General features: G+C 41.6%; 1 protein-coding gene and 1 long non-coding RNA gene across 6 annotated transcripts in view; one reads left to right on the top strand and one right to left on the bottom strand.

Moving 5' to 3' along the window:
* LOC135289798 (mucin-12-like) overlaps nt 1-23,529 on the top strand; it is a 55,093-nt gene that overhangs the window by 26,726 nt on the left and 4,838 nt on the right. For 4 of the 5 annotated variants that reach the window (XM_064403625.1, XM_064403627.1, XM_064403628.1 and 1 more), the window contains 26 exons: nt 5,404-5,472; nt 5,988-6,056; nt 6,585-6,647; nt 7,176-7,238; nt 7,484-7,552; nt 8,069-8,137; nt 8,666-8,737; nt 9,288-9,356; nt 10,514-10,576; nt 11,107-11,175; nt 11,697-11,777; nt 13,152-13,835; nt 13,974-14,033; nt 14,567-14,629; nt 15,155-15,682; nt 15,820-15,879; nt 16,171-16,221; nt 16,750-16,821; nt 17,375-17,443; nt 18,447-18,509; nt 19,039-19,107; nt 19,630-19,710; nt 21,086-21,664; nt 21,803-21,862; nt 22,395-22,457; nt 22,983-23,510. In XM_064403625.1, the coding sequence (XP_064259695.1) occupies nt 5,404-5,472; nt 5,988-6,056; nt 6,585-6,647; nt 7,176-7,238; nt 7,484-7,552; nt 8,069-8,137; nt 8,666-8,737; nt 9,288-9,356; nt 10,514-10,576; nt 11,107-11,175; nt 11,697-11,777; nt 13,152-13,835; nt 13,974-14,033; nt 14,567-14,629; nt 15,155-15,682; nt 15,820-15,879; nt 16,171-16,221; nt 16,750-16,821; nt 17,375-17,443; nt 18,447-18,509; nt 19,039-19,107; nt 19,630-19,710; nt 21,086-21,664; nt 21,803-21,862; nt 22,395-22,457; nt 22,983-23,510 (3,786 nt within the window). The remainder of the gene's footprint in view (nt 1-5,403; nt 5,473-5,987; nt 6,057-6,584; nt 6,648-7,175; nt 7,239-7,483; nt 7,553-8,068; nt 8,138-8,665; nt 8,738-9,287; nt 9,357-10,513; nt 10,577-11,106; nt 11,176-11,696; nt 11,778-13,151; nt 13,836-13,973; nt 14,034-14,566; nt 14,630-15,154; nt 15,683-15,819; nt 15,880-16,170; nt 16,222-16,749; nt 16,822-17,374; nt 17,444-18,446; nt 18,510-19,038; nt 19,108-19,629; nt 19,711-21,085; nt 21,665-21,802; nt 21,863-22,394; nt 22,458-22,982; nt 23,511-23,529) is intronic. The other variant, XM_064403626.1, reaches the window with a different exon arrangement.
* On the bottom strand, nt 13,602-15,875 carry LOC135289800 (uncharacterized). Its single transcript, XR_010352542.1, has 3 exons — nt 15,787-15,875; nt 14,661-14,707; nt 13,602-14,111 (listed from the first exon to the last, which is right to left on the bottom strand). It is a non-coding gene; the product is annotated as an uncharacterized LOC135289800 (long non-coding RNA).

Below are 23,529 nucleotides of genomic sequence, written 5' to 3'. Positions count from 1 at the left end.
GTTCAGCCCTTACATCTTTAAGGGAGGCCTACCAAGAGTCAGGGGACTCCCATGCCTCTCACTCTCAGGTGCTAGAAGGGCACCTGGTAGTTGAAGGGGAGTGGAAATGGGTACCTGCTCGAGGAGGTAATAATAAAAATTCCTCCTGAACCCCATCCCCAAGCCAGGTGCCATTTCAAAATAGCTCTGAATGCCTGGATCTAGAGAGCCAGCCACATGATTTAGAAGAAAATTATCTGCCCAGTGTGCCTTCCAATTGTGACTCATCTGTGAGAAGGATTACCACGACTAACATCAAAAAGAAAAGAATGGTAATCACAGTGGGTGATTCTCTTCTGAGAGGAACAGAGGGCTCCATATGTCAACCAGAGCCACCCCATAGAGAGGTCTGTTGCCTCCCTGGGGGCCAGGTATGGAATGTCACTGAGAGACTTCCTGGGCTGATTCAGCCCTCTGATTATTACCCACTGCTGGCAGTGATGGGATTGAAAAGAGGAGTGTCAGGGCAATTAAAACGGACTTTAGGGAACTGGGACAAATATTGATAGGACAGGGGTACAGGTAGTCTTTTCCTCAGTCCCTTTGGTGGCTGATAAAAATGGAGAAAGGAAGAGGAGAGCTCACATTATCAACAAATGACTCAAGGGTTGGTGTCATCAGCAGAATTTTGGATTCTTTGATCATGGGGCAACTTTTACAGCACCTGGCCTGCTGGAACCAGGTGGACTCCATCTCTCTGTTAAGGGCAGAAGGTTTTTAGCTTGTGAACTGGCAGAACTCGTTGAGAGGGCTTTAAGCTAGGTCAGAAGGGGGAAGGGGATGCATCTGGGCTGTCCAGAAGCAGGCGCAAGGGTGCTAAGCCTGAGATAAGAGTGAAATCAGCAGCCCAGTTGACGTATATGTATACCAATGTACACAGCATGGACAACAAACAAGAACAGCTGGAGGCCATGGTACAGCAGCAGAGCTGTGATGTAATCGCCAACACACAAGTGTGGTGGGATGATTCACATGGCTGGAGTGCTGCACTGGATGGCTACAAGTTCTTCAGAAAAGACAGGAAAAGCAAAGATGTGGAGCAGTGGCCCTTTATATTAGGGAGGCTTTTCTTGCCATGGGTATTGAAAGGAATGACGATGGGTAAGAATGGTAAGAAAGTTGAATGCCTATGGGTAAGAATTAAGGAGAAGGCCAACAAGACTGACACCCTACTGGGAGTCTGTTATTGTCCACCAAACCAGGAAGAAGTGGTGGACAATTCATTCTATAAACAGCTAGAAAATGTTTCTGGATCTTCAGCCCTTTTTGTTGCTGGCAATTTCAACCTGCTGGACATTTGGTGGGAGCTCAGTACAGCTGAAAAGAGGCAGGCCAGGAAATTTTTAGATTTTGTGGGGGACAACTTTTTGTCACAGCTGGTGGGTGAGCCCGCCAGGGGATGGACTGTGTTAGAGCTGTTGTTTGCGAATAGAGATGGGCTGGTGGGAGATGTGGTGGTTGGAGGTCACTTAGGACTCAGTGATCACGAAATTACAAAATTCTCAATATTTGGTGAAATCAGGAGGAACAAAAATAAGACTTTCACATTGGACTTCTGGAGCGCAGACTTTGTCCTATTCAGGAAACTTATTCAGAGAGTTCCTTGGGAAGCAGCCCTTAAAAACAAAGGAGTTCAGGAAAGGTGGGCCTGCTTCAAAATGGAGATCTTGACGACACAAGAACAGACAGTTCCTATGTGCTGAAAGATGAGTCGACGAGGCAAACATCCAGCCTGGATGGGCAAGGAAGTTTTGGAGGAACTTAGGAATAAAAAAAGGATGTATTATCTTTGGAAGGAGGGTCAGGTCTCTCAGAAGTATTTCAGGGGGCTGCTAGAGCATGTAGGAAAAAAATTAGGGAGGCCAAAACTCTGTTTGAACTTAAAATGGTGACTTTTGTAAAGGATAATAAAAAATGTTTTTATAAATATATTAATGGTAAAAGGAAGAGTAAGATCAACCTTTGTTCTTTATTAGATGCAGAAGGGAACTTAGTAACTGCAGATGAGGAGAAGGCAGAGGTGCTTAACACCTTCTTTGCCACTTTTTAGTGGGAAAACTTGCCTTGAGGACAACTGTCCTCTTGGGTTGCTCAATGATATCAGGGAGCAGAATGGTCCACCCATTATCCAAGAGGAGGCAGTCAAAGAACTGCTGAGCTGCTCGGATGTTCGTAAATCCATGGACCCAGACGGGATCCATCCCAGGGTGATGAGGGAGCTGGCAAATGAGCTTGGGAAGCTGCTTTCCATCATTTACCAGCAGTCCTGGCTCACTGGTGAAGTTCCAGGTGACTGGAAGCTGGCCAATGTGACACCCATTCACAAAAAGTGTGGAAAGGAGGATTCTGTTAATTATATAGACTGGTCAGCCTGACCTGGTAAGGTGATGAAAAAGTTTATATTGAGTGCCATCATGCAGCATCTACAGGATGGTCAGGGTATCAGACCCAGTCAGCATGGGTTTAGGAGAGATAGGTTGTGTTTGACCAACCTGATCTCCTTTTATGACCAAGTGGCCCACCTGGCAGATGTGGGAAAGGTTATGGGTGTTGTCTATTTGGACTTCAGCAAGGCCTTTGACACTCTATCCCACAGCAAACTCCTGGAAAAGCTGCAGCCCAGTCTTGGACAGGAGAACACTGCTGGGTTAGGAACTGGCTGGACCGCCAGGCCAGAGTGCTGGTGAATGGTGCTGCATCCAGCTCGCAGCCAGGCACCAGTGGTGTCCCTCAGGGCTCTGTGCTGGAACCACCAGCTCTGTTCAATGTTTGCATGGGGGACATGGATGAGGGGATTGAGTCTTTCATTAGTAAGTTTGCGGACAACACTGAGCTGGGATCATGTGTTGATCTGTTGGAGGGTAGGAGGGCTCTGCAGAGAGACCTGGAATGATTGGATAGATGGGCAGAGTCGAACAAGATGAAGTTTAATAAGTACAAGTGCCAAGTCCTGCATTTTGGCCACAATATCCCCCTGCAATATTATGGACTGGGGACAGTGTGGCTGGACAGTGCCCAGGCAGAAAGGGACCTGGGGTTACTGGCTGACAGCTGGCTGAACATGAGCCACCAGTGTGCCCTGGTGGCCAAGAAAGCCAATGGCATCCTGACCTGTATCAGGAATAGTGTGGCCAGCAGGAGCAGGGAGGTCATCCTTCCCCTCTACTCAGCACTGGTAAGGCCACACCTTGAGAGCTGCATCCACTTCTGGCCCCCTCAGTTTGGGAAGGATGCTGAGATGCTGGAGCATGTCCAGAGGAGGCAACAAGGCTGGTGAGGGGCTTGGAACACAAACCCTGTGAGGAATGACGGAGGGAGCTGGGGCTGTTCAGTCCGGAGAAAAAGAGACTCAGGGGTGACCTTATCACTCTCTACAATTCCTGAAAGATGGTTGTAGTCAGGTGGGGGTTGGTCTCTTTCATCAGACAGCAACTGACAGAACGAGAGGTCACAGTCTCAAGCTGCATCAAGGGAAATATAGATTGGATATTAGGAAGAAGTTTTTTACAGAAAGGGTGATAAACTACTGGAATGGTCTGCCCAGGGAAGTGGAGAAGTCACCGTCCCTGGATGTGTTTAAAAAGAAAGTGGATGTGGTATTAGGTGCCATGGTTTAGTTAAGGTGTTAAGGCATGGGTTGGACTCGATGTTTGCGGTGTTTTCCAAACTAGTCATTCTGTGAATTCCGTAAATACTGTGGGTTTTTTTTCTATTGGTCCCCCATTAGATGGCTATTTTTGTTTGTTTGTGTGGTGGTTTGGCCCAGAAGTGTGTTTCTGGAAAGGTCTAGGTCAGGCCAATCTGTGGCCAGATCTGAAAATGACAGCTGTGCTGGCCACTGAGGATTTAGATACGCCTCTGAGAACACACAGGGGTTAAAAGCAGAAGATTCCCAGAAAACTTCCTCTTTTGGGAATCCGATGTTGGTAAGTAGAGTCTGGACCTCTCCCCTGCCCAGCTGTGTCTGGGTGGGGGAGGGGGAGGCCATGCAGCCTGTGAGCAGGAGGCCGGGAGCCCCAAAGGGTGCAGGGGTGGAAGAGACTTGAGATGTCTGGGCAGCCCCCCCGGAGAGAGAGACAGAGACTGTGCTGGCAGCACGGCCGGCCAGAAGCGGGGGATGCGGCAGCTGTGGGAGTTCTGGGCAGGCAGAAGTGAAGATTCTAACCCCTTTATAAACTAATCGAAACCTTACAAATACTGAATCCTCCTAAATCAGAATGAATAGAGAGAGAGATGAGAGATGAAATAGACAAGCGGGAAGAAAGCTGGAAGAGAAGAGAAGAATCCTAAGCAGGAAGAGATGATGGAGTTTGGGCTGGTCTCTTTCTTGTATGGCCATGGACAGACCTGTGTTTTTTCCCTGTGACCCAGAGACTGTATTTAGGGGGAGGCAACACCCAGGAGTCAAGAGTGAAGCAGCGGCGTGAACAGAGACGGCTGAAGGGGGTGTGAGATGCCCTCTGTCTCCACGGAGAGGAAGACCTCTGTTCATGAGGCCCCTCGGCCCCAGGGGGTGAAATTTAGTGGGGACTGGTGTCCCAAAGTTGAAACTGTTCACGAGGCCCCTCGGCCCCAGGAAGTGAAATTTGGGGGGGACTGGTGTCCCGAAGTTGAGAGACTGCTGCTTCTGGAAGTGGGTGGAGCATCTTTAAACGGGGAGCCCTAAAAGCAGTCCTGGCCCGTGTCCAGTGGTGAGAGCACTGGACATGGGGGGGAGATGTCACGAGGGCCGATGTTCTCTGGGTGGGGCCATGGGTGACACAGAAGCACAAGAGGTTTTAATTGTGCTTCCGTGGGATGCTATGGTGCAAAAGAAGACTCCTCTCTCCCTGATGGATTTGAGGGTTGATTATTTGAAGGGTGGTGAATCTGTGGAAAAAAGAGAAGGGGGAGGAGGAATGTATTTAGAAAGTTTTCATTCTTAGCTTTGTATGTGTCCCTTTTTAGATATTGTATGAATAAAGTGTTGTGTTTTTCCCTCCATCCCCGAACAGAAGGCTGCTTTGTTCTGTTCCCGAGTCACATCTCACAGCAACCATTTTAGAAATACACCTTTCATAGAGGCCCTAACACTCTGCCAGAGTCAAACCATGACAGGATGTTTTTTTGATTGGTTGCTTGGTTGTTTGGATTTTTTTGGTTTTGCAGAGTAGCAGTAGAGTGGGAGGTTGGGTTTTGACTTTTTAAATTTTTTCTTATTTTCCCTTTTTTCTTTTTCCCCAAAGGCTTCTTCCTTTCATTATGTTATAAAGCATTAATGATTTTTAATCATCTTCTCTTGCATACACAACCTCTTCAGTTCTGTGCATTTCCTAGCTTTTTAGAATTTACCTTCTTTGAAGTAAATTTACTATCTCTGAACAGATATATTTCGGGTCAGCGTTGCACCCAGAGCAGGGCGTACACCTGCTACTCCTGTTCCTGCTCCAGCTGGTAAGTCTGCTTTTTAGGCAATTGTAGTCACTGGGATGTGGGTTCCTAGACAGCAGCTCCCTTCATGCTGCACAGCTTCTGTAGGCAAATACAACAACACTTAATGGTAAACATAACGGGTTGTGAAAACTAGTGCAAACAGAAATGTGGTGATACTTTTTAAAGAAGAGAAGGGGGATGGTGAAAACTAACACAGGGCTTAGAAGTATCATTGGAAAGTTTTTTCTATTGGTCCCTATTTGCTTGTGGGTTTGTTAGGGTTTTAGTTTGAGTTTGGATCCTTGGTTACTTGTACTTTTTTGGTTTTGGGGAGTGGTTGAGGTGGGTGGGTGTGTGTTTGATTTTTGAAATTTTTTATTACTTCTTCTAACTGCATTCTTTCTTTTTTTTTTTTAATAGCCAAAATTTTTTCCTTTCTTTCTCTTACAAAGCATTATTAGTTTGTAATATCCTTTCCTTTAATAATCATTCCCAGTCTGTGCATTTCTTGGTTTTTAAATCTTACTTTTCAACAGATATTTTTCAGCCTTACATTTCACCAAAAGCAGATCGTAGACCTCCAGCTCCTGTACATGCTTCTGCTGGTAAGTCTGTTTTTCCAGCAACTGCAGTCACTGGGATCTGGGTTCCTAGCCAGCAGTTCCCTTCCTGCTGCACAGCTTCTGTAGGCCAATGCAACAACACTTAATGGTGAACATAACGGAGTGTGAAAACTAGTGCTAACAGAAATGTTGTAATACTTTTTAAAAGTAAGAAAGTGGATGGTGGAAGCTAACACAGGGCTTAAAATTATTGCCGGAGGATGTATTTTCTTCCTATAGGTCCTTAATTTGCTTTGATAATTTTGATGTTACACTGGGTTTAGCAGCTTGGTTGGTTGGATTCTCTTTGGTTGTTCAGTGTGATCCTTCTGGGTGGGGGTGGTTTGATTTTTGATTTTTTTATTTTATTACTCCTTCTAATGGCTTTCTTTTTCTTTTTTACAACCTAAGTGTTTTTACTTCCTTTCTGTTATAAACCATTAACATTTTTGTAACAGCCTTTCCTTTCAACCATAACCATTTCAGTTCTATGTACTCCCTTGGTTTTTAAAACTCATTTTTACTCAACAGGTAATATTCAGGCTCCAATTTCATACCAAGCAGCCAGTACACCTCCTGCTTCTGCTGATGATGGTAAGTCTGCTTTTCAAGCAATTATAGTCTTTTGGATCTGGGTTTCTAGGCAGCATCTCCCTTCAGGCTGCACAGCTTCTCTAGGCAAATACAACAGTACTTGATTTTAAACATAATGGAGCAATAAAACTAGTGCTAACAGAAATGTGAGATTTTTTAAAGGCAAGAAAGGGGATGGTGAAAGCTGACACAGGGATTAAAATTACTTGTGTAATTTTTCTTTTGGTTCCCGTCTGCTTGCAAAATTTCTGTTTTCTGTTTGGATTTGGTTGGTTGGTTGGTTGGGTTTCTGGTTTAGGGAAGAGGTTCTGCTGGGTGATTTGGTCTTAGGTTTTGATTTTTTTTCTCTTTTAAAATTATTTTCTCTTTCTACTTTTTTTTTTTCTTTTTTCTGCTAAAGGCATTTATTTCCTTCTGTGATAAATCATTGTAATAGCCTTTCCTGGCAAACATAACCATTTCAGTTCCATGCACTTCCTTATTTTTAAAATTCACCTTCTCTGAAGTAAATTTACTTTGTATAAACAGAATCATTTCGGCTTGTCTCCATACCCCTAGGACCCATTACACCTCGTACTCCTGATCCTTATGGTAAGTTTGCTTGTCAAGAAATTATAGTCATTTGGAAGTGGGTTCAGAGCCAGCATCACCCTTCACGCTGCCCAGCTTGTGCACACAAATACAACAATTCTTCATTGTAAACACAACGGAGCAATAACACTACTGCCAACATTTAGAAACCGCCATTTCTTGCAACCATAACTATTTCAGTTCTGTGCATTTCCTTGCTGTTAAAAATTTACTTCCTCTGAAGTAATTTTACTTTCTCTGAACAGCCTCTTTTCAGCTTCCTGTTTCATCCCAAGCTGCTCGTACACCTCCTGCTCAAGCACAAGCTCACGATGGTAAATCTGCTGTCAAGAAATTATAGTCACTGGGATGTGGGTTCCTAGACAGCAGCTCCCTTCATGCTGCAAAGCTTGTGTAGGCAAATACAACAACACTTAACTGTTAACACAATGGAGCGTTAAAACTAGTGCAAACAGAAATGTGGTGATACTTTTTAAAGAAGAGAAGGGGGATGGTGAAAACTAACACAGGGCTTAGAAGTATCATTGGAAAGTTTTTTCTATTGGTCCCTATTTGCTTGTGGGTTTGTTAGGGTTTTAGTTTGAGTTTGGATCCTTGGTTACTTGTACTTTTTTGGTTTTGGGGAGTGGTAGAGGTGGGGGCGTGGGTGTTTGATTTTTGAAATTTTTTATTACTTCTTCTAATTGCTTTTCTTTCATGTTTTATTTTAATAGCCAAAATCTTTTTCCTTTCTTTCTCTTATAAAGCATTATTAGTTTGTAATATCCTTTCCTTTAATAATCATTCCCAGTCTGTGCATTTCTTGGTTTTTAAATCTTACTTTTCAACAGATATTTTTCAGCCTTACATTTCACCAAAAGCAGATCGTAGACCTCCAGCTCCTGTACATGCTTCTGCTGGTAAGTCTATTTTTCCAGCAACTGCAGTCACTGGGATCTGGGTTCCTAGCCAGCAGTTCCCTTCCTGCTGCACAGCTTCTGTAGGCCAATGCAACAACACTTAATGGTAAGCATAACGGAGTGTGAAAACTAGTGCTAACAGAAATGTTGTAATACTTTTTAAAAGTAAGAAAGTGGATGGTGGAAGCTAACACAGGGCTTAAAATTATTGCTGGAGGATGTATTTTCTTCCTATAGGTCCTTAATTTGCTTTGATAATTTTGATGTTACACTGGGTTTAGCAGCTTGGTTGGTTGGATTCTCTTTGGTTGTTCAGTGTGATCCTTCTGGGTGGGGGTGGTTTGATTTTTGATTTTTTTATTTTATTACTCCTTCTAATGGCTTTCTTTTTCTTTTTTACAACCTAAGTGTTTTTACTTCCTTTCTGTTATAGACCATTAACATTTTTGTAATAGCCCTTCCTTTCAACCATAACCATTTCAGTTCTATGTACTCCCTTGGTTTTTAAAACTCACTTTTACTCAACAGGTAATATTCAGGCTCCAATTTCATCCCAAGCAGCCAGTACAGTTCCTGCTCCTCCTGCTTCTGCTGATGATGGTAAGTCTGCTTTTCAAGCAATTATAGTCTTTTGGATCTGGGTTTCTAGGCAGCATCTCCCTTCAGGCTGCACAGCTTCTCTAGGCAAATACAACAGTACTTGATTTTAAACAAAATGGAGCAATAAAACTAGTGCTAACAGAAATGTGAGATTTTTTTAAAGGCAAGAAAGGGGACGGTGAAAGCTGACACAGGGATTAAAATTACTACTATAGGTTTTTTTCTATTGGTCTCCATTTGCTTGGATATTTGGTTGTAGTTTGGGTTTGTTTGCTCAGTTTGTTGGATTCTTGTGGTTTTGGGGAGAGACACTGGCGGATGGGTACATCGTTTTGTCAGCTGTGGTTTTTTTCTTAACTATTTTAAATTTCTTTGTTTGTTGTTTTGTTTTGTTTTGTTTTTTAACCAAACACTTTTTTTCTTCCTGTATGTTCTAAACCAATATTTATAACAGCCTTTTCTTGAAAGCACAACTGTTTCAATGATGTGCATTTCCTCACTGTACAAAAAAAAAAAAAAAAAAAGTTTTAAAATTACTTTCTCTGTATAGAATCTTTTTGGGGTCGAATTGGACACCAGCTAGCCAGAACACCTCCTGCACATGCTCGTGACAGTGATGGTAAGTCTCCTCTTCAAGGAATTGCCGTCCCTTAGATGTGGGTTCCTAGCCAGCAGCTCCCTTCATGCTGCACGGATTCTGTCGGCAAATACAACAATCCTTACTTGTAAACATAATGGCGCAATACAACTAGTGCAAACAGAAACATTCTGAGACATTTTTCAGAAGAGAAAGAGAATGGTGAAAGCGAACACAGGGATTAAAATTATTGCTGTTATTATTTTTTCTATTGTTCCCTATTTGCTTAGATATTCTAGGTTTTAATTTGGCTTTGGTTGCATGGTGTGTGAGTTTCATTTTTGATTTTTTTTTATTGCCATTTTTTATTCCCTTCCTTTCCCTTCTTGGAACATCCCTTCCCAGAACTTCCCTTCCTGGAACTTCCTGGAATTTCCCTTTCTTCCTTTCCCTTTCTTTCTTTCTTCCTTTCCCTTTCTTCCTTTCCCTTTCCCTTTCCCTTTCCCTTTCCCTTTCCCTTTCCCTTTCCCTTTCCCTTTCCCTTTCCCTTTCCCTTTCCCTTTCTCCCTTTCCCTTTCCCTTTCCCTTTCCCTTTCCCTTTCCCTTTCCCTTTCCCTTTCCCTTTCTCCCTTTCTTCCCTTTCCCTTTCCCTTTCCCTTTCCCTTTCCCTTTCCCTTTCCCTTTCCCTTTCCCTTTCCCTTTCCCTTTCCCTTTCCCTTTCCCTTTCCCTTTCCCTTTCCCTTTCCCTTTCCCTTTCCCTTTCCCTTTCCCTTTCCCTTTCCCTTTCCCTTTCTCCCTTTCCCTTTCCCTTTCCCTTTCCCTTTCCCTTTCCCTTTCCCTTTCCCTTTCCCTTTCCCTTTCCCTTTCCCTTTCCCTTTCCCTTTCCCTTTCCCTTTCTCCCTTTCCCTTTCCCTTTCCCTTTCCCTTTCCCTTTCCCTTTCCCTTTCCCTTTCCCTTTCCCTTTCCCTTTCCCTTTCCCTTTCCCTTTCCCTTTCCCTTTCTTCCTTTCCCTTTCCCTTTCCCTTTCTTCCTTTCCCTTTCCATTTTTTTTCCCAAAGGCTTTTTCACTTCTTTCTGTTACAAACCACTTGCATTTCGGCCATAGCCTTTCCTTGCAAACATACCCCCTTCAATTCTGTACATTTCCTTGCTTTTTTCAAATTTGTATTGTCTGAAGTAAATTTTTTTTCCCTGAACAGACTCTTTTCGACTTCAGTTTGTGCCCAGAGGAGCTGCTGCACATCCTGGTTCTGAAATTGATGGTAAGACTGCTTTTCAAAATTTGAGTCACTGGGATGTGCGTTCCTAGCCAGCATCTCCCATCCTGCTGCACCGCTGCTCTAGGCAAATACAACAATCCATAACTCTAAACATAATGGAGCATTAAAAGTAGTGCTAACAGAAATATTCTGAGACATTTATCAGAAGAGAAAGGGGTGGTGAAAGCTAAGACAGGTATTAAAATTCCTACCACAGTTTTTCCTATTGATCCCCATTTTCTTGGCTTTTTTTGTTTGTTAGTTTGTTTTTGGTTTTGGTTGGTGGTTGCCCATTTAGATTTTTTGGTTTTGCAGAGTAGCAGTAGAGTGGGAGGTTGGGTTTTGACTTTCTAATTTTTTTTTCTTATATTCCCTTTTTTCTTTTTCCCCAAAGGCTTCTTCCTTTCATTATGTTATAAAGCATTAATGATTTTTAATCATCTTCTCTTGCATACACAACCTCTTCAGTTCTGTGCATTTCCTTGCTTTTTGGAATTTACCTTCTTTGAAGTAAATTTACTATCTCTGAACAGATATATTTCGGGTCAGCGTTGCACCCAGAGCAGGGCGTACACCTGCTACTCCTGTTCCTGCTCCAGCTGGTAAGTCTGCTTTTTAGGCAATTGTAGTCACTGGGATGTGGGTTCCTAGCCAGCAGCTCCCTTCATGCTGCAAGGCTTCTGTAGGCAAATACAACAACACTTAACTGTTAACACAATGGAGCGTTAAAACTAGTGCAAACAGAAATGTGGTGATACTTTTTAAAGAAGAGAAGGGGGATGGTGAAAACTAACACAGGGCTTAGAAGTATCATTGGAAAGTTTTTTCTATTGGTCCCTATTTGCTTGTGGGTTTGTTAGGGTTTTAGTTTGAGTTTGGATCCTTGGTTACTTGTACTTTTTTTGGTTTTGGGGAGTGGTTGAGGTGGGTGGGTGTGTGTTTGATTTTTGAAATCTTTTATTACTTCTTCTATTTGCTTTTTTTTTCTTTTTATTTTTTTTTAATAGCCAAAATTTTTTCCTTTCTTTCTCTTACAAAGCATTAACAGTTTGTAATATCCTTTCCTTTCATATTCATTTCCAGTCTGTGCATTTCTTGGTTTTTAAATCTTACTTTTCAACAGATATTTTTCAGCCTTACATTTCACCAAAAGCAGATCGTAGACCTCCAGCTCCTATTCCTGCTCCTGTTCCTGCTCCTGCTGGTAAGTCTGTTTTTCCAGCAACTGCAGTCACTGGATGTGGGGTCCTAGCCAGCAACTCCCTTTCATGCTGCACAGCTTCTCCGGGCAAATACAACAATCCATAAATGTAAACCTAATGCAGCAATAAAGTTAATACAGACAGAAACATTCGAAGGTGCTCTTCAGAATAGAAAGAGGAAGGTGAATGCTAGCACAGGGATTAAACTACTGCTGGAGGATTTTTTTAATAATGATTCCTTAATTTGCTTTTATAATTTTGATATTAGCCTTGGTTTAGCTGCTGGGTTGGTTGGATTGTTTTGGTTTGTGGAGGGGTCGTGGTGAGTTTGTGGGTGTTTGATTTTTTTTTTTCTTTAATTAATTTTTAATTGCTTTCTGGTTTTTTGGGTTTTTTTTCAATAACCAAAGGGTTTTCCCTTCATTCTGTTATAAACCTTTAACATTTTTGTAATAGCCTTTCCTTCAAACCATAACATTTCATTTCTTTGCACTTCCTTCATTTTAAAATTTACCCTCTGGGAACAGATAATATTCAGCCTCGTGTTTCACCCCAAGCAGCTAGTAGACCTCCTGCTCCTTTTCATTATGGGAAGTCTGCTTTTCAAGAATTTATAAACTCTTGGATGTGGGTTTCTTGGCAGCATCTCCCTTCAGGCTGCACAATCTCTTTAGGCAAATACAATACTTGATTGTAAACATAATGAAGCAAAAAAACTAGTGCAAACAGAAATGTTCTGATACGTTTTAATGGAGAAAAAGGGGATGGTGAAAGCTAACACAGGGATTAAAATTATTACTCAAATATTTTTTTTATGTTGGTCCCTATTTACTTGGAAAACTTTTGTTTTCAGTTTTGTTTAGGTTGGATGGTTGGTTTGGATTTCTTGGTTTTGGGGAGTGGTGGTGGGTGGGATGGTGTTGATTTTTTCCTTTTATTATTTCTTGTACTCATTTCTCTTTATCCTTTTTTTCCCCCATTTTTCCTACTGAAGGCATTAATGTTCTTTCTGTGATAAATTAATATGATCTGTGTAACAGCCTTACCATCCAACAGTAGCTATTTCAGTTCCTTCTATTTCCTTGCTTTTAAAAATGTACTTTCTCTGGAGTAAATTTCCTTCCTCTTAAATAGGTCTGTAAGAATATATAGAACTTCAAACAACGTGTCATTACAATACTTCCTAGGGCATGATAATTGTGCTAATGTCCTTTGTCTATGAAACATTAATATATAATAATTATGTGCCGGGTTACAAATAAGCAATTAAGGAGAAAACAGTTGTAAGTACTTCACATATGTAGTCTTGTGAGAGGTATTTAACAGCAAATGTAGATTCTCTGCTGATTTGGTAATATTATTTTTTTTTATTCCAGGAAGCTGGGGAGAGCCAAGAAATGGAATCTATACTTCACTTGGAAGTGACTCAGTCTTCAGGATGTCGCCCAACAGAACCTACAGTTTGTCTGGAATCAACTCATTCTACACTATTGCCCCCAGCAGAAGCCATACTGTGTCTGGAAGTGACTCAGTCTTCAGGATGTCACCCAACAGAACCTATACTGTGTCTGGAAGTGACTCAGTCTTCCCTATGCCACCCAACAGAACCTATACTGTGTCTGGAAGTGACTCAGTCTTCAGTATGCCATCCAGCATAAGCTATCCTTCATCTGGAAGTGACTCAGGCTACTTCAGTAGGTCACCCAACAGAACCTATACTGTGTCTGGAAGTGACCCAGGCTCCAGTATGCCATCCAGCATAAGCTATCCTTCATCTGGAAGTGACTCAGGCTACTTCAGCATGTCACCCAACAGAACCTATACTGTGTCTGGAAGTGACCCAGGCTCCAGTATGCCATTCAGCATAAGCTATCCTTCATCTGGAAGTGACTCAGGCTACTTCAGTAGGTCACCCAACAGAACCTACACTGTGTCTGGAAGTGACCCAGGCTCCAGTATGCCATCCAGCATAAGCTATCCTTCCTCTGGAAGTGACTCAGGCTACTTCAGTATGTCACCCAACAGAACCTACACGGTGTCTGGAAGCGACCTATCCGCCGGTGTGTCATCCTACAGAACCTTTACTGTCTCTCGAACCAACATTGCCTTTCCTTCCGACCGTAACCATTTGCTTTTCATGCGTCTCCTTGGTATTTAAAATTTACCATCTCTGAAGTTAATTCACTTTCTCTGAACAGACTCCTTCCGGCCTCCCCAAGGACCCATTTCGCCTCGTGGTCCTATTCCTGCTGTTGATGGTAAGTCTGCTTGTCCAGAAATTATAGTCATTTGGATGTGGGTTCAGAGCCAGCATCACCCTTCATGTTGCACCGCTTCTGTAGGCAAATACAACAACACTTAATGGGAACCATAATAGAGCAATAAAGTTAATACAAACAGAAACATTTCAAGGTGCTCTTCGGAAGAGAAAGGGAATGGTGACAGCTAACACAGAGAATAAAAGTACTGCTGGAGGATTTTTTTTATAATGATTCCTTAATTTGCTTTGATAATTTTCATATTACCCTGGGTTTAGCTGCTGGGTTGGTTGGATTGTTTTGGTTTTGGGGAGTGGTCATTGTGAGTGTGTGGGTGTTTGGTTGTTTTTAATAGTGTTCTTTCTATTTTTATTTTTTTTTCATAATGAGCAGAGGGTTTTTCCATTCATTCTGTTGTAAACCATTAACGTTTTTGTAATAGCCTTTCCTTCCAACTTTACCATTTCATTCGCAGTATTCTCTTGCTTTTAAAAATGTTCCTTTTCTGAAGTAAATGTACTTTCTCTGAACAGAGAATTTTGGGCTTCTCTTTCAACCCCAAGGAGCCAGTACGCCTCGTGGTCCTCCTCCTGATGGTAAGTCTGCTTTTCAAGAAATTATACTCACTTGGATATGGGTTCAGGGACAGCATCCACCTTCATGCTGCACAGCTTCTGTAAGCAAACACAACAGCGCTTTAGTAGAATGACAATGGAGCAACACATCTAGTGCAAACAGAAGTGTTCTGAGACAATTTCCAGACAAGAAAGGGGTGGTGTAGCTAACACAGGAATTAAAATTTTTGTCCGACTGTACAAGTTTGTTTCCTTGATAAAAAAAACCACACTCTAGAAATTATAATGATGCCGTGTAAAATATGTCTGTGAGAACATGAACAACAATGTGTCATTACAATCCCGCCTAAGGCATGATACTTATGGCAATGCCCTTTGTCTATGAAAGATTATTAGATAATAATTATGAGCCATGTGTTTCAAATAAGCAATTAAGACAAGGAGCAAACAAGTGGAAGTACTTCACACACATACTCTTGTGAGAGGTATTTAACAGCAAAAGTAGATTCTCTCCTGATTTCGTTATATTAATTTTTTTAATTCCAGGATTCTGGGAAGGGCCAAGAAATACAACCTATACTGTGTCTGGAAGTGACTTAGCCTTCAGTATGTCACCCAACAGAACATACACTGTGTCTGGAAGTAGCTCAGGCTCCAGTATGCCATCCAGCATAAGCTACACTTCGTCTGGAAGTGACTCAGGCTACTTCAGTATGTCACCCAACAGAACATACACTGTGTCTGGAAGCGACTCAGTCTTCCCTATGCCACCCAACAGAACCTATACTGTGTCTGGAAGTGACCCAGGCTCCAGTATGCCATCCAGCATAAGCTACACTTCGTCTGGAAGTGACTCAGTCTACTTCAGTATGTCACCCAACAGAACATACACTGTGTCTGGAAGCAACTCAGGCTTCCCTATGCCACCGAACAGAACCTATACTGTGTCTGGAAGTGACCCAGGCTCCAGTATGCCATCCAGCATAAGCTACACTTCGTCTGGAAGCGACTCAGGCTACTTCAGTATGTCACTAAACAGAACATACACTGTGTCTGGAAGTGACGTATCCACCGGTGTGTGATCCTTCCGTACTTTTACTGGTGTCAAACCAACATTGCCTTTCCTTCCAACCATAACCATTTGCTTTTCATGCGTCTCCTTGGTATTTAAAATTTACCATCTCTGAAGTTAATTCACTTTCTCTGAACAGACTCCTTCCGGCCTCCCCAAGGACCCATTTCGCCTCGTGGTCCTATTCCTGCTGTTGATGGTAAGTCTGCTTGTCCAGAGGTTATAGTCATTTGGATGTGGCTTCAGAGCCAGCATCACCCTTCATGCTGCTCCGCTTCTGCACACAAATACAACAATTCTTCATTGTAAACTCAACGGAGCAATAACACTACTGCCAACATTTAGAAACCGCCATTTCTTGCAACCATAACTATTTCAGTTCTGTGCATTTCCTTGCTGTTAAAAATTTACCTCTTCTGAAGTAATTTTGCTGTCTCTGAACGGAGTATATTTGTATTCCTATTCTATCCTTGTGCACCTCCTGCTCCAGCTCCTACTTCTGCTCCTGTTCCTGCTCCTGTTCCTGCTCCTCCTCCAGCTGGTAAGTCTGTTTTTCCAGCAATTGTAGTCACTGGGATCTGGGTTCCTAGCCAGCAGTTCCCTTCCTGCTGCACAGCTTCTGTAGGCCAATGCAACAACACTTAATGGTGAACATAACAGAGTGTGAAAACTAGTGCTAACAGAAATGTTGTAATACTTTTTAAAAGTAAGAAAGTGGATGGTGGAAGCTAACACAGGGCTTAAAATTATTGCTGGAGGATGTATTTTCTTCCTATAGGTCCTTAATTTGCTTTGATAATTTTGATGTTACACTGGGTTTAGCAGCTTGGTTGGTTGGATTCTCTTTGGTAGTTCAGTGCGATCCTTCTGGGTGGGGGTGGTTTGATTTTTGATTTTTTTATTTTATTACTCCTTCTAATGGCTTTCTTTTTCTTTTTTATAACCTAAGTGTTTTTACTTCCTTTCTGTTATAAACCATTAACTTTTTTGTAACAGCCTTTCCTTTCAACCATAACCATTTCAGTTCTATGTACTCCCTTGGTTTTTAAAACTCACTTTTACTCAACAGGTAATATTCAGGCTCCAATTTCATCCCAAGCAGCCAGTACAGTTCCTGCTCCTCCTGCTTCTGCTGATGATGGTAAGTCTGCTTTTCAAGCAATTATAGTCTTTTGGATCTGGGTTTCTAGGCAGCATCTCCCTTCAGGCTGCACAGCTTCTCTATTCTCTTCAAATACAACAATACTTGATTTTAAACATAATGGAGCAATAAAACTAGTGCTAACAGAAATGTGAGATTTTTTAAAGGCAAGAAAGGGGATGGTGAAAGCTGACACAGGGATTAAAATTATTACTATAGGTTTTTTTCTATTGGTCTCCATTTGCTTGGATATTTGGTTGTAGTTTGGGTTTGTTTGCTCAGTTTGTTGGATTCTTGTGGTTTTGGGGAGAGACACTGGCGGATGGGTACATCGTTTTGTCAGCTGTGGTTTTTTTCTTAACTATTTTAAATTTCTTTGTTTGTTGTTTTGTTTTGTTTTGTTTTTTAACCAAACACTTTTTTCTTCCTGTATGTTCTAAACCAATATTTATAACAGCCTTTTCTTGAAAGCACAACTGTTTCAATGATGTGCATTTCCTCACTGTACAAAAAAAAAAAAAAAAAAAGTTTTAAAATTACTTTCTCTGTATAGAATCTTTTTGGGGTCGAATTGGACACCAGCTAGCCAGAACACCTCCTGCACATGCTCGTGACAGTGATGGTAAGTCTTCTCTTCAAGGAATTGCCGTCCCTTAGATGTGGGTTCCTAGCCAGCAGCTCCCTTCATGCTGCACGGATTCTGTCGGCAAATACAACAATCCTTACTTGTAAACATAATGGCGCAATACAACTAGTGCAAACAGAAACATTCTGAGACATTTTTCAGAAGAGAAAGAGAATGGTGAAAGCGAACACAGGGATTAAAATTATTGCTGTTATTGTTTTTTCTATTGTTCCCTATTTGCTTAGATATTCTAGGTTTTAATTTGGCTTTGGTTGCATGGTGTGTGAGTTTCATTTTTGATTTTTTTTTATTGCCATTTTTTATTCCCTTCCTTTCCCTTCTTGGAACATCCCTTCCCAGAACTTCCCTTCCTGGAACTTCCTGGAATTTCCCTTTCTTCCTTTCCCTTTCTTTCTTTCTTCCTTTCCCTTTCTTCCTTTCCCTTTCCCTTTCCCTTTCCCTTTCCCTTTCCCTTTCCCTTTCCCTTTCCCTTTCCCTTTCCCTTTCCCTTTCCCTTTCCCTTTCCCTTTCTCCCTTTCCCTTTCCCTTTCCCTTTCCCTTTCCCTTTCCCTTTCCCTTTCCCTTTCCCTTTCCCTTTCCCTTTCCCTTTCCCTTTCCTTTTCTCCCTTTCTTCCCTTTCCCTTTCCCTTTCCCTTTCCCTTTCCCTTTCCCTTTCCCTTTCCCTTTCCCTTTCCCTTTCCCTTTCCCTTTCCCTTTCCCTTTCCCTTTCCCTTTCCCTTTCCCTTTCCCTTTCCCTTTCCCTTTCCCTTTCCCTTTCCCTTTCCCTTTCCCTTTCCCTTTCTTCCTTTCCCTTTCCCTTTCCCTTTCTTCCTTTCCCTTTCCATTTTTTTTCCCAAAGGCTTTTTCACTTCTTTCTGTTACAAACCACTTGCATTTCGGCCATAGCCTTTCCTTGCAAACATACCCCCTTCAATTCTGTACATTTCCTTGCTTTTTTCAAATTTGTATTGTCTGAAGTAAATTTTTTTTCCCTGAACAGACTCTTTTCGACTTCAGTTTGTGCCCAGAGGAGCTGCTGCACATCCTGGTTCTGAAATTGATGGTAAGACTGCTTTTCAAAATTTGAGTCACTGGGATGTGCGTTCCTAGCCAGCATCTCCCATCCTGCTGCACCGCTGCTCTAGGCAAATACAACAATCCATAACTCTAAACATAATGGAGCATTAAAAGTAGTGCTAACAGAAATATTCTGAGACATTTATCAGAAGAGAAAGGGGTGGTGAAAGCTAAGACAGGTATTAAAATTCCTACCACAGTTTTTCCTATTGATCCCCATTTTCTTGGCTTTTTTTGTTTGTTAGTTTGTTTTTGGTTTTGGTTGGTGGTTGCCCATTTAGATTTTTTGGTTTTGCAGAGTAGCAGTAGTGGGAGGTTGGGTTTTGACTTTCTAATTTTTTTTTTCTTATATTCCCTTTTTTCTTTTTCCCCAAAGGCTTCTTCCTTTCATTATGTTATAAAGCATTAATGATTTTTAATCATCTTCTCTTGCATACACAACCTCTTCAGTTCTGTGCATTTCCTTGCTTTTTGGAATTTACCTTCTTTGAAGTAAATTTACTATCTCTGAACAGATATATTTCGGGTCAGCGTTGCACCCAGAGCAGGGCGTACACCTGCTACTCCTGTTCCTGCTCCAGCTGGTAAGTCTGCTTTTTAGGCAATTGTAGTCACTGGGATGTGGGTTCCTAGCCAGCAGCTCCCTTCATGCTGCAAGGCTTCTGTAGGCAAATACAACAACACTTAACTGTTAACACAATGGAGCGTTAAAACTAGTGCAAACAGAAATGTGGTGATACTTTTTAAAGAAGAGAAGGGGGATGGTGAAAACTAACACAGGGCTTAGAAGTATCATTGGAAAGTTTTTTCTATTGGTCCCTATTTGCTTGTGGGTTTGTTAGGGTTTTAGTTTGAGTTTGGATCCTTGGTTACTTGTACTTTTTTTGGTTTTGGGGAGTGGTTGAGGTGGGTGGGTGTGTGTTTGATTTTTGAAATCTTTTATTACTTCTTCTATTTGCTTTTTTTTTCTTTTTATTTTTTTTTTAATAGCCAAAATTTTTTCCTTTCTTTCTCTTACAAAGCATTAACAGTTTGTAATATCCTTTCCTTTCATATTCATTTCCAGTCTGTGCATTTCTTGGTTTTTAAATCTTACTTTTCAACAGATATTTTTCAGCCTTACATTTCACCAAAAGCAGATCGTAGACCTCCAGCTCCTATTCCTGCTCCTGTTCCTGCTCCTGCTGGTAAGTCTGTTTTTCCAGCAACTGCAGTCACTGGATGTGGGGTCCTAGCCAGCAACTCCCTTTCATGCTGCACAGCTTCTCCGGGCAAATACAACAATCCATAAATGTAAACATAATGCAGCAATAAAGTTAATACAGACAGAAACATTCGAAGGTGCTCTTCAGAATAGAAAGAGGAAGGTGAATGCTAGCACAGGGATTAAACTACTGCTGGAGGATTTTTTTAATAATGATTCCTTAATTTGCTTTTATAATTTTGATATTAGCCTTGGTTTAGCTGCTGGGTTGGTTGGATTGTTTTGGTTTGTGGAGGGGTCGTGGTGAGTTTGTGGGTGTTTGATTTTTTTTTTTCTTTAATTAATTTTTAATTGCTTTCTGGTTTTTTGGGTTTTTTTTCAATAACCAAAGGGTTTTCCCTTCATTCTGTTATAAACCTTTAACATTTTTGTAATAGCCTTTCCTTCAAACCATAACATTTCATTTCTTTGCACTTCCTTCATTTTAAAATTTACCCTCTGGGAACAGATAATATTCAGCCTCGTGTTTCACCCCAAGCAGCTAGTAGACCTCCTGCTCCTTTTCATTATGGGAAGTCTGCTTTTCAAGAATTTATAAACTCTTGGATGTGGGTTTCTTGGCAGCATCTCCCTTCAGGCTGCACAATCTCTTTAGGCAAATACAATACTTGATTGTAAACATAATGAAGCAAAAAAACTAGTGCAAACAGAAATGTTCTGATACGTTTTAATGGAGAAAAAGGGGATGGTGAAAGCTAACACAGGGATTAAAATTATTACTCAAATATTTTTTTTTATGTTGGTCCCTATTTACTTGGAAAACTTTTGTTTTCAGTTTTGTTTAGGTTGGATGGTTGGTTTGGATTTCTTGGTTTTGGGGAGTGGTGGTGGGTGGGATGGTGTTGATTTTTTCCTTTTATTATTTCTTGTACTCATTTCTCTTTATCCTTTTTTTCCCCCATTTTTCCTACTGAAGGCATTAATGTTCTTTCTGTGATAAATTAATATGATCTGTGTAACAGCCTTACCATCCAACAGTAGCTATTTCAGTTCCTTCTATTTCCTTGCTTTTAAAAATGTACTTTCTCTGGAGTAAATTTCCTTCCTCTTAAATAGGTCTGTAAGAATATATAGAACTTCAAACAACGTGTCATTACAATACTTCCTAGGGCATGATAATTGTGCTAATGTCCTTTGTCTATGAAACATTAATATATAATAATTATGTGCCGGGTTACAAATAAGCAATTAAGGAGAAAACAGTTGTAAGTACTTCACATATGTAGTCTTGTGAGAGGTATTTAACAGCAAATGTAGATTCTCTGCTGATTTGGTAATATTATTTTTTTTTATTCCAGGAAGCTGGGGAGAGCCAAGAAATGGAATCTATACTTCACTTGGAAGTGACTCAGTCTTCAGGATGTCGCCCAACAGAACCTACAGTTTGTCTGGAATCAACTCATTCTACACTATTGCCCCCAGCAGAAGCCATACTGTGTCTGGAAGTGACTCAGTCTTCAGGATGTCACCCAACAGAACCTATACTGTGTCTGGAAGTGACTCAGTCTTCCCTATGCCACCCAACAGAACCTATACTGTGTCTGGAAGTGACTCAGTCTTCAGTATGCCATCCAGCATAAGCTATCCTTCATCTGGAAGTGACTCAGGCTACTTCAGTAGGTCACCCAACAGAACCTATACTGTGTCTGGAAGTGACCCAGGCTCCAGTATGCCATCCAGCATAAGCTATCCTTCATCTGGAAGTGACTCAGGCTACTTCAGTAGGTCACCCAACAGAACCTACACTGTGTCTGGAAGTGACCCAGGCTCCAGTATGCCATCCAGCATAAGCTATCCTTCCTCTGGAAGTGACTCAGGCTACTTCAGTAGGTCACCCAACAGAACCTACACGGTGTCTGGAAGCGACCTATCCGCCGGTGTGTCATCCTACAGAACCTTTACTGTCTCTCGAACCAACATTGCCTTTCCTTCCGACCGTAACCATTTGCTTTTCATGCGTCTCCTTGGTATTTAAAATTTACCATCTCTGAAGTTAATTCACTTTCTCTGAACAGACTCCTTCCGGCCTCCCCAAGGACCCATTTCGCCTCGTGGTCCTATTCCTGCTGTTGATGGTAAGTCTGCTTGTCCAGAAATTATAGTCATTTGGATGTGGGTTCAGAGCCAGCATCACCCTTCATGTTGCACCGCTTCTGTAGGCAAATACAACAACACTTAATGGGAACCATAATAGAGCAATAAAGTTAATACAAACAGAAACATTTCAAGGTGCTCTTCGGAAGAGAAAGGGAATGGTGACAGCTAACACAGAGAATAAAAGTACTGCTGGAGGATTTTTTTTATAATGATTCCTTAATTTGCTTTGATAATTTTCATATTACCCTGGGTTTAGCTGCTGGGTTGGTTGGATTGTTTTGGTTTTGGGGAGTGGTCATTGTGAGTGTGTGGGTGTTTGGTTGTTTTTAATAGTGTTCTTTCTATTTTTTTTTTTTTTCATAATGAGCAGAGGGTTTTTCCATTCATTCTGTTGTAAACCATTAACGTTTTTGTAATAGCCTTTCCTTCCAACTTTACCATTTCATTCGCAGTATTCTCTTGCTTTTAAAAATGTTCCTTTTCTGAAGTAAATGTACTTTCTCTGAACAGAGAATTTTGGGCTTCTCTTTCAACCCCAAGGAGCCAGTACGCCTCGTGGTCCTCCTCCTGATGGTAAGTCTGCTTTTCAAGAAATTATACTCACTTGGATATGGGTTCAGGGACAGCATCCACCTTCATGCTGCACAGCTTCTGTAAGCAAACACAACAGCGCTTTAGTAGAATGACAATGGAGCAACACATCTAGTGCAAACAGAAGTGTTCTGAGACAATTTCCAGACAAGAAAGGGGTGGTGTAGCTAACACAGGAATTAAAATTTTTGTCCGACTGTACAAGTTTGTTTCCTTGATAAAAAAAACCACACTCTAGAAATTATAATGATGCCGTGTAAAATATGTCTGTGAGAACATGAACAACAATGTGTCATTACAATCCCGCCTAAGGCATGATACTTATGGCAATGCCCTTTGTCTATGAAAGATTATTAGATAATAATTATGAGCCATGTGTTTCAAATAAGCAATTAAGACAAGGAGCAAACAAGTGGAAGTACTTCACACACATACTCTTGTGAGAGGTATTTAACAGCAAAAGTAGATTCTCTCCTGATTTCGTTATATTAATTTTTTTAATTCCAGAATTCTGGGAAGGGCCAAGAAATACAACCTATACTGTGTCTGGAAGTGACTTAGCCTTCAGTATGTCACCCAACAGAACATACACTGTGTCTGGAAGCAGCTCAGGCTCCAGTATGCCATCCAGCATAAGCTACACTTCGTCTGGAAGTGACTCAGGCTACTTCAGTATGTCACCCAACAGAACATACACTGTGTCTGGAAGCGACTCAGTCTTCCCTATGCCACCCAACAGAACCTATACTGTGTCTGGAAGTGACCCAGGCTCCAGTATGCCATCCAGCATAAGCTACACTTCGTCTGGAAGTGACTCAGTCTACTTCAGTATGTCACCCAACAGAACATACACTGTGTCTGGAAGCAACTCAGGCTTCCCTATGCCACCGAACAGAACCTATACTGTGTCTGGAAGTGACCCAGGCTCCAGTATGCCATCCAGCATAAGCTACACTTCGTCTGGAAGCGACTCAGGCTACTTCAGTATGTCACTAAACAGAACATACACTGTGTCTGGAAGTGACGTATCCACCGGTGTGTGATCCTTCCGTAC

Source organism: Passer domesticus, chromosome Z (assembly GCF_036417665.1).
Source record: "Passer domesticus isolate bPasDom1 chromosome Z, bPasDom1.hap1, whole genome shotgun sequence".
NCBI lineage: Eukaryota > Metazoa > Chordata > Aves > Passeriformes > Passeridae > Passer > Passer domesticus.
This window is presented reverse-complemented; position numbering and strand designations above follow the sequence as displayed.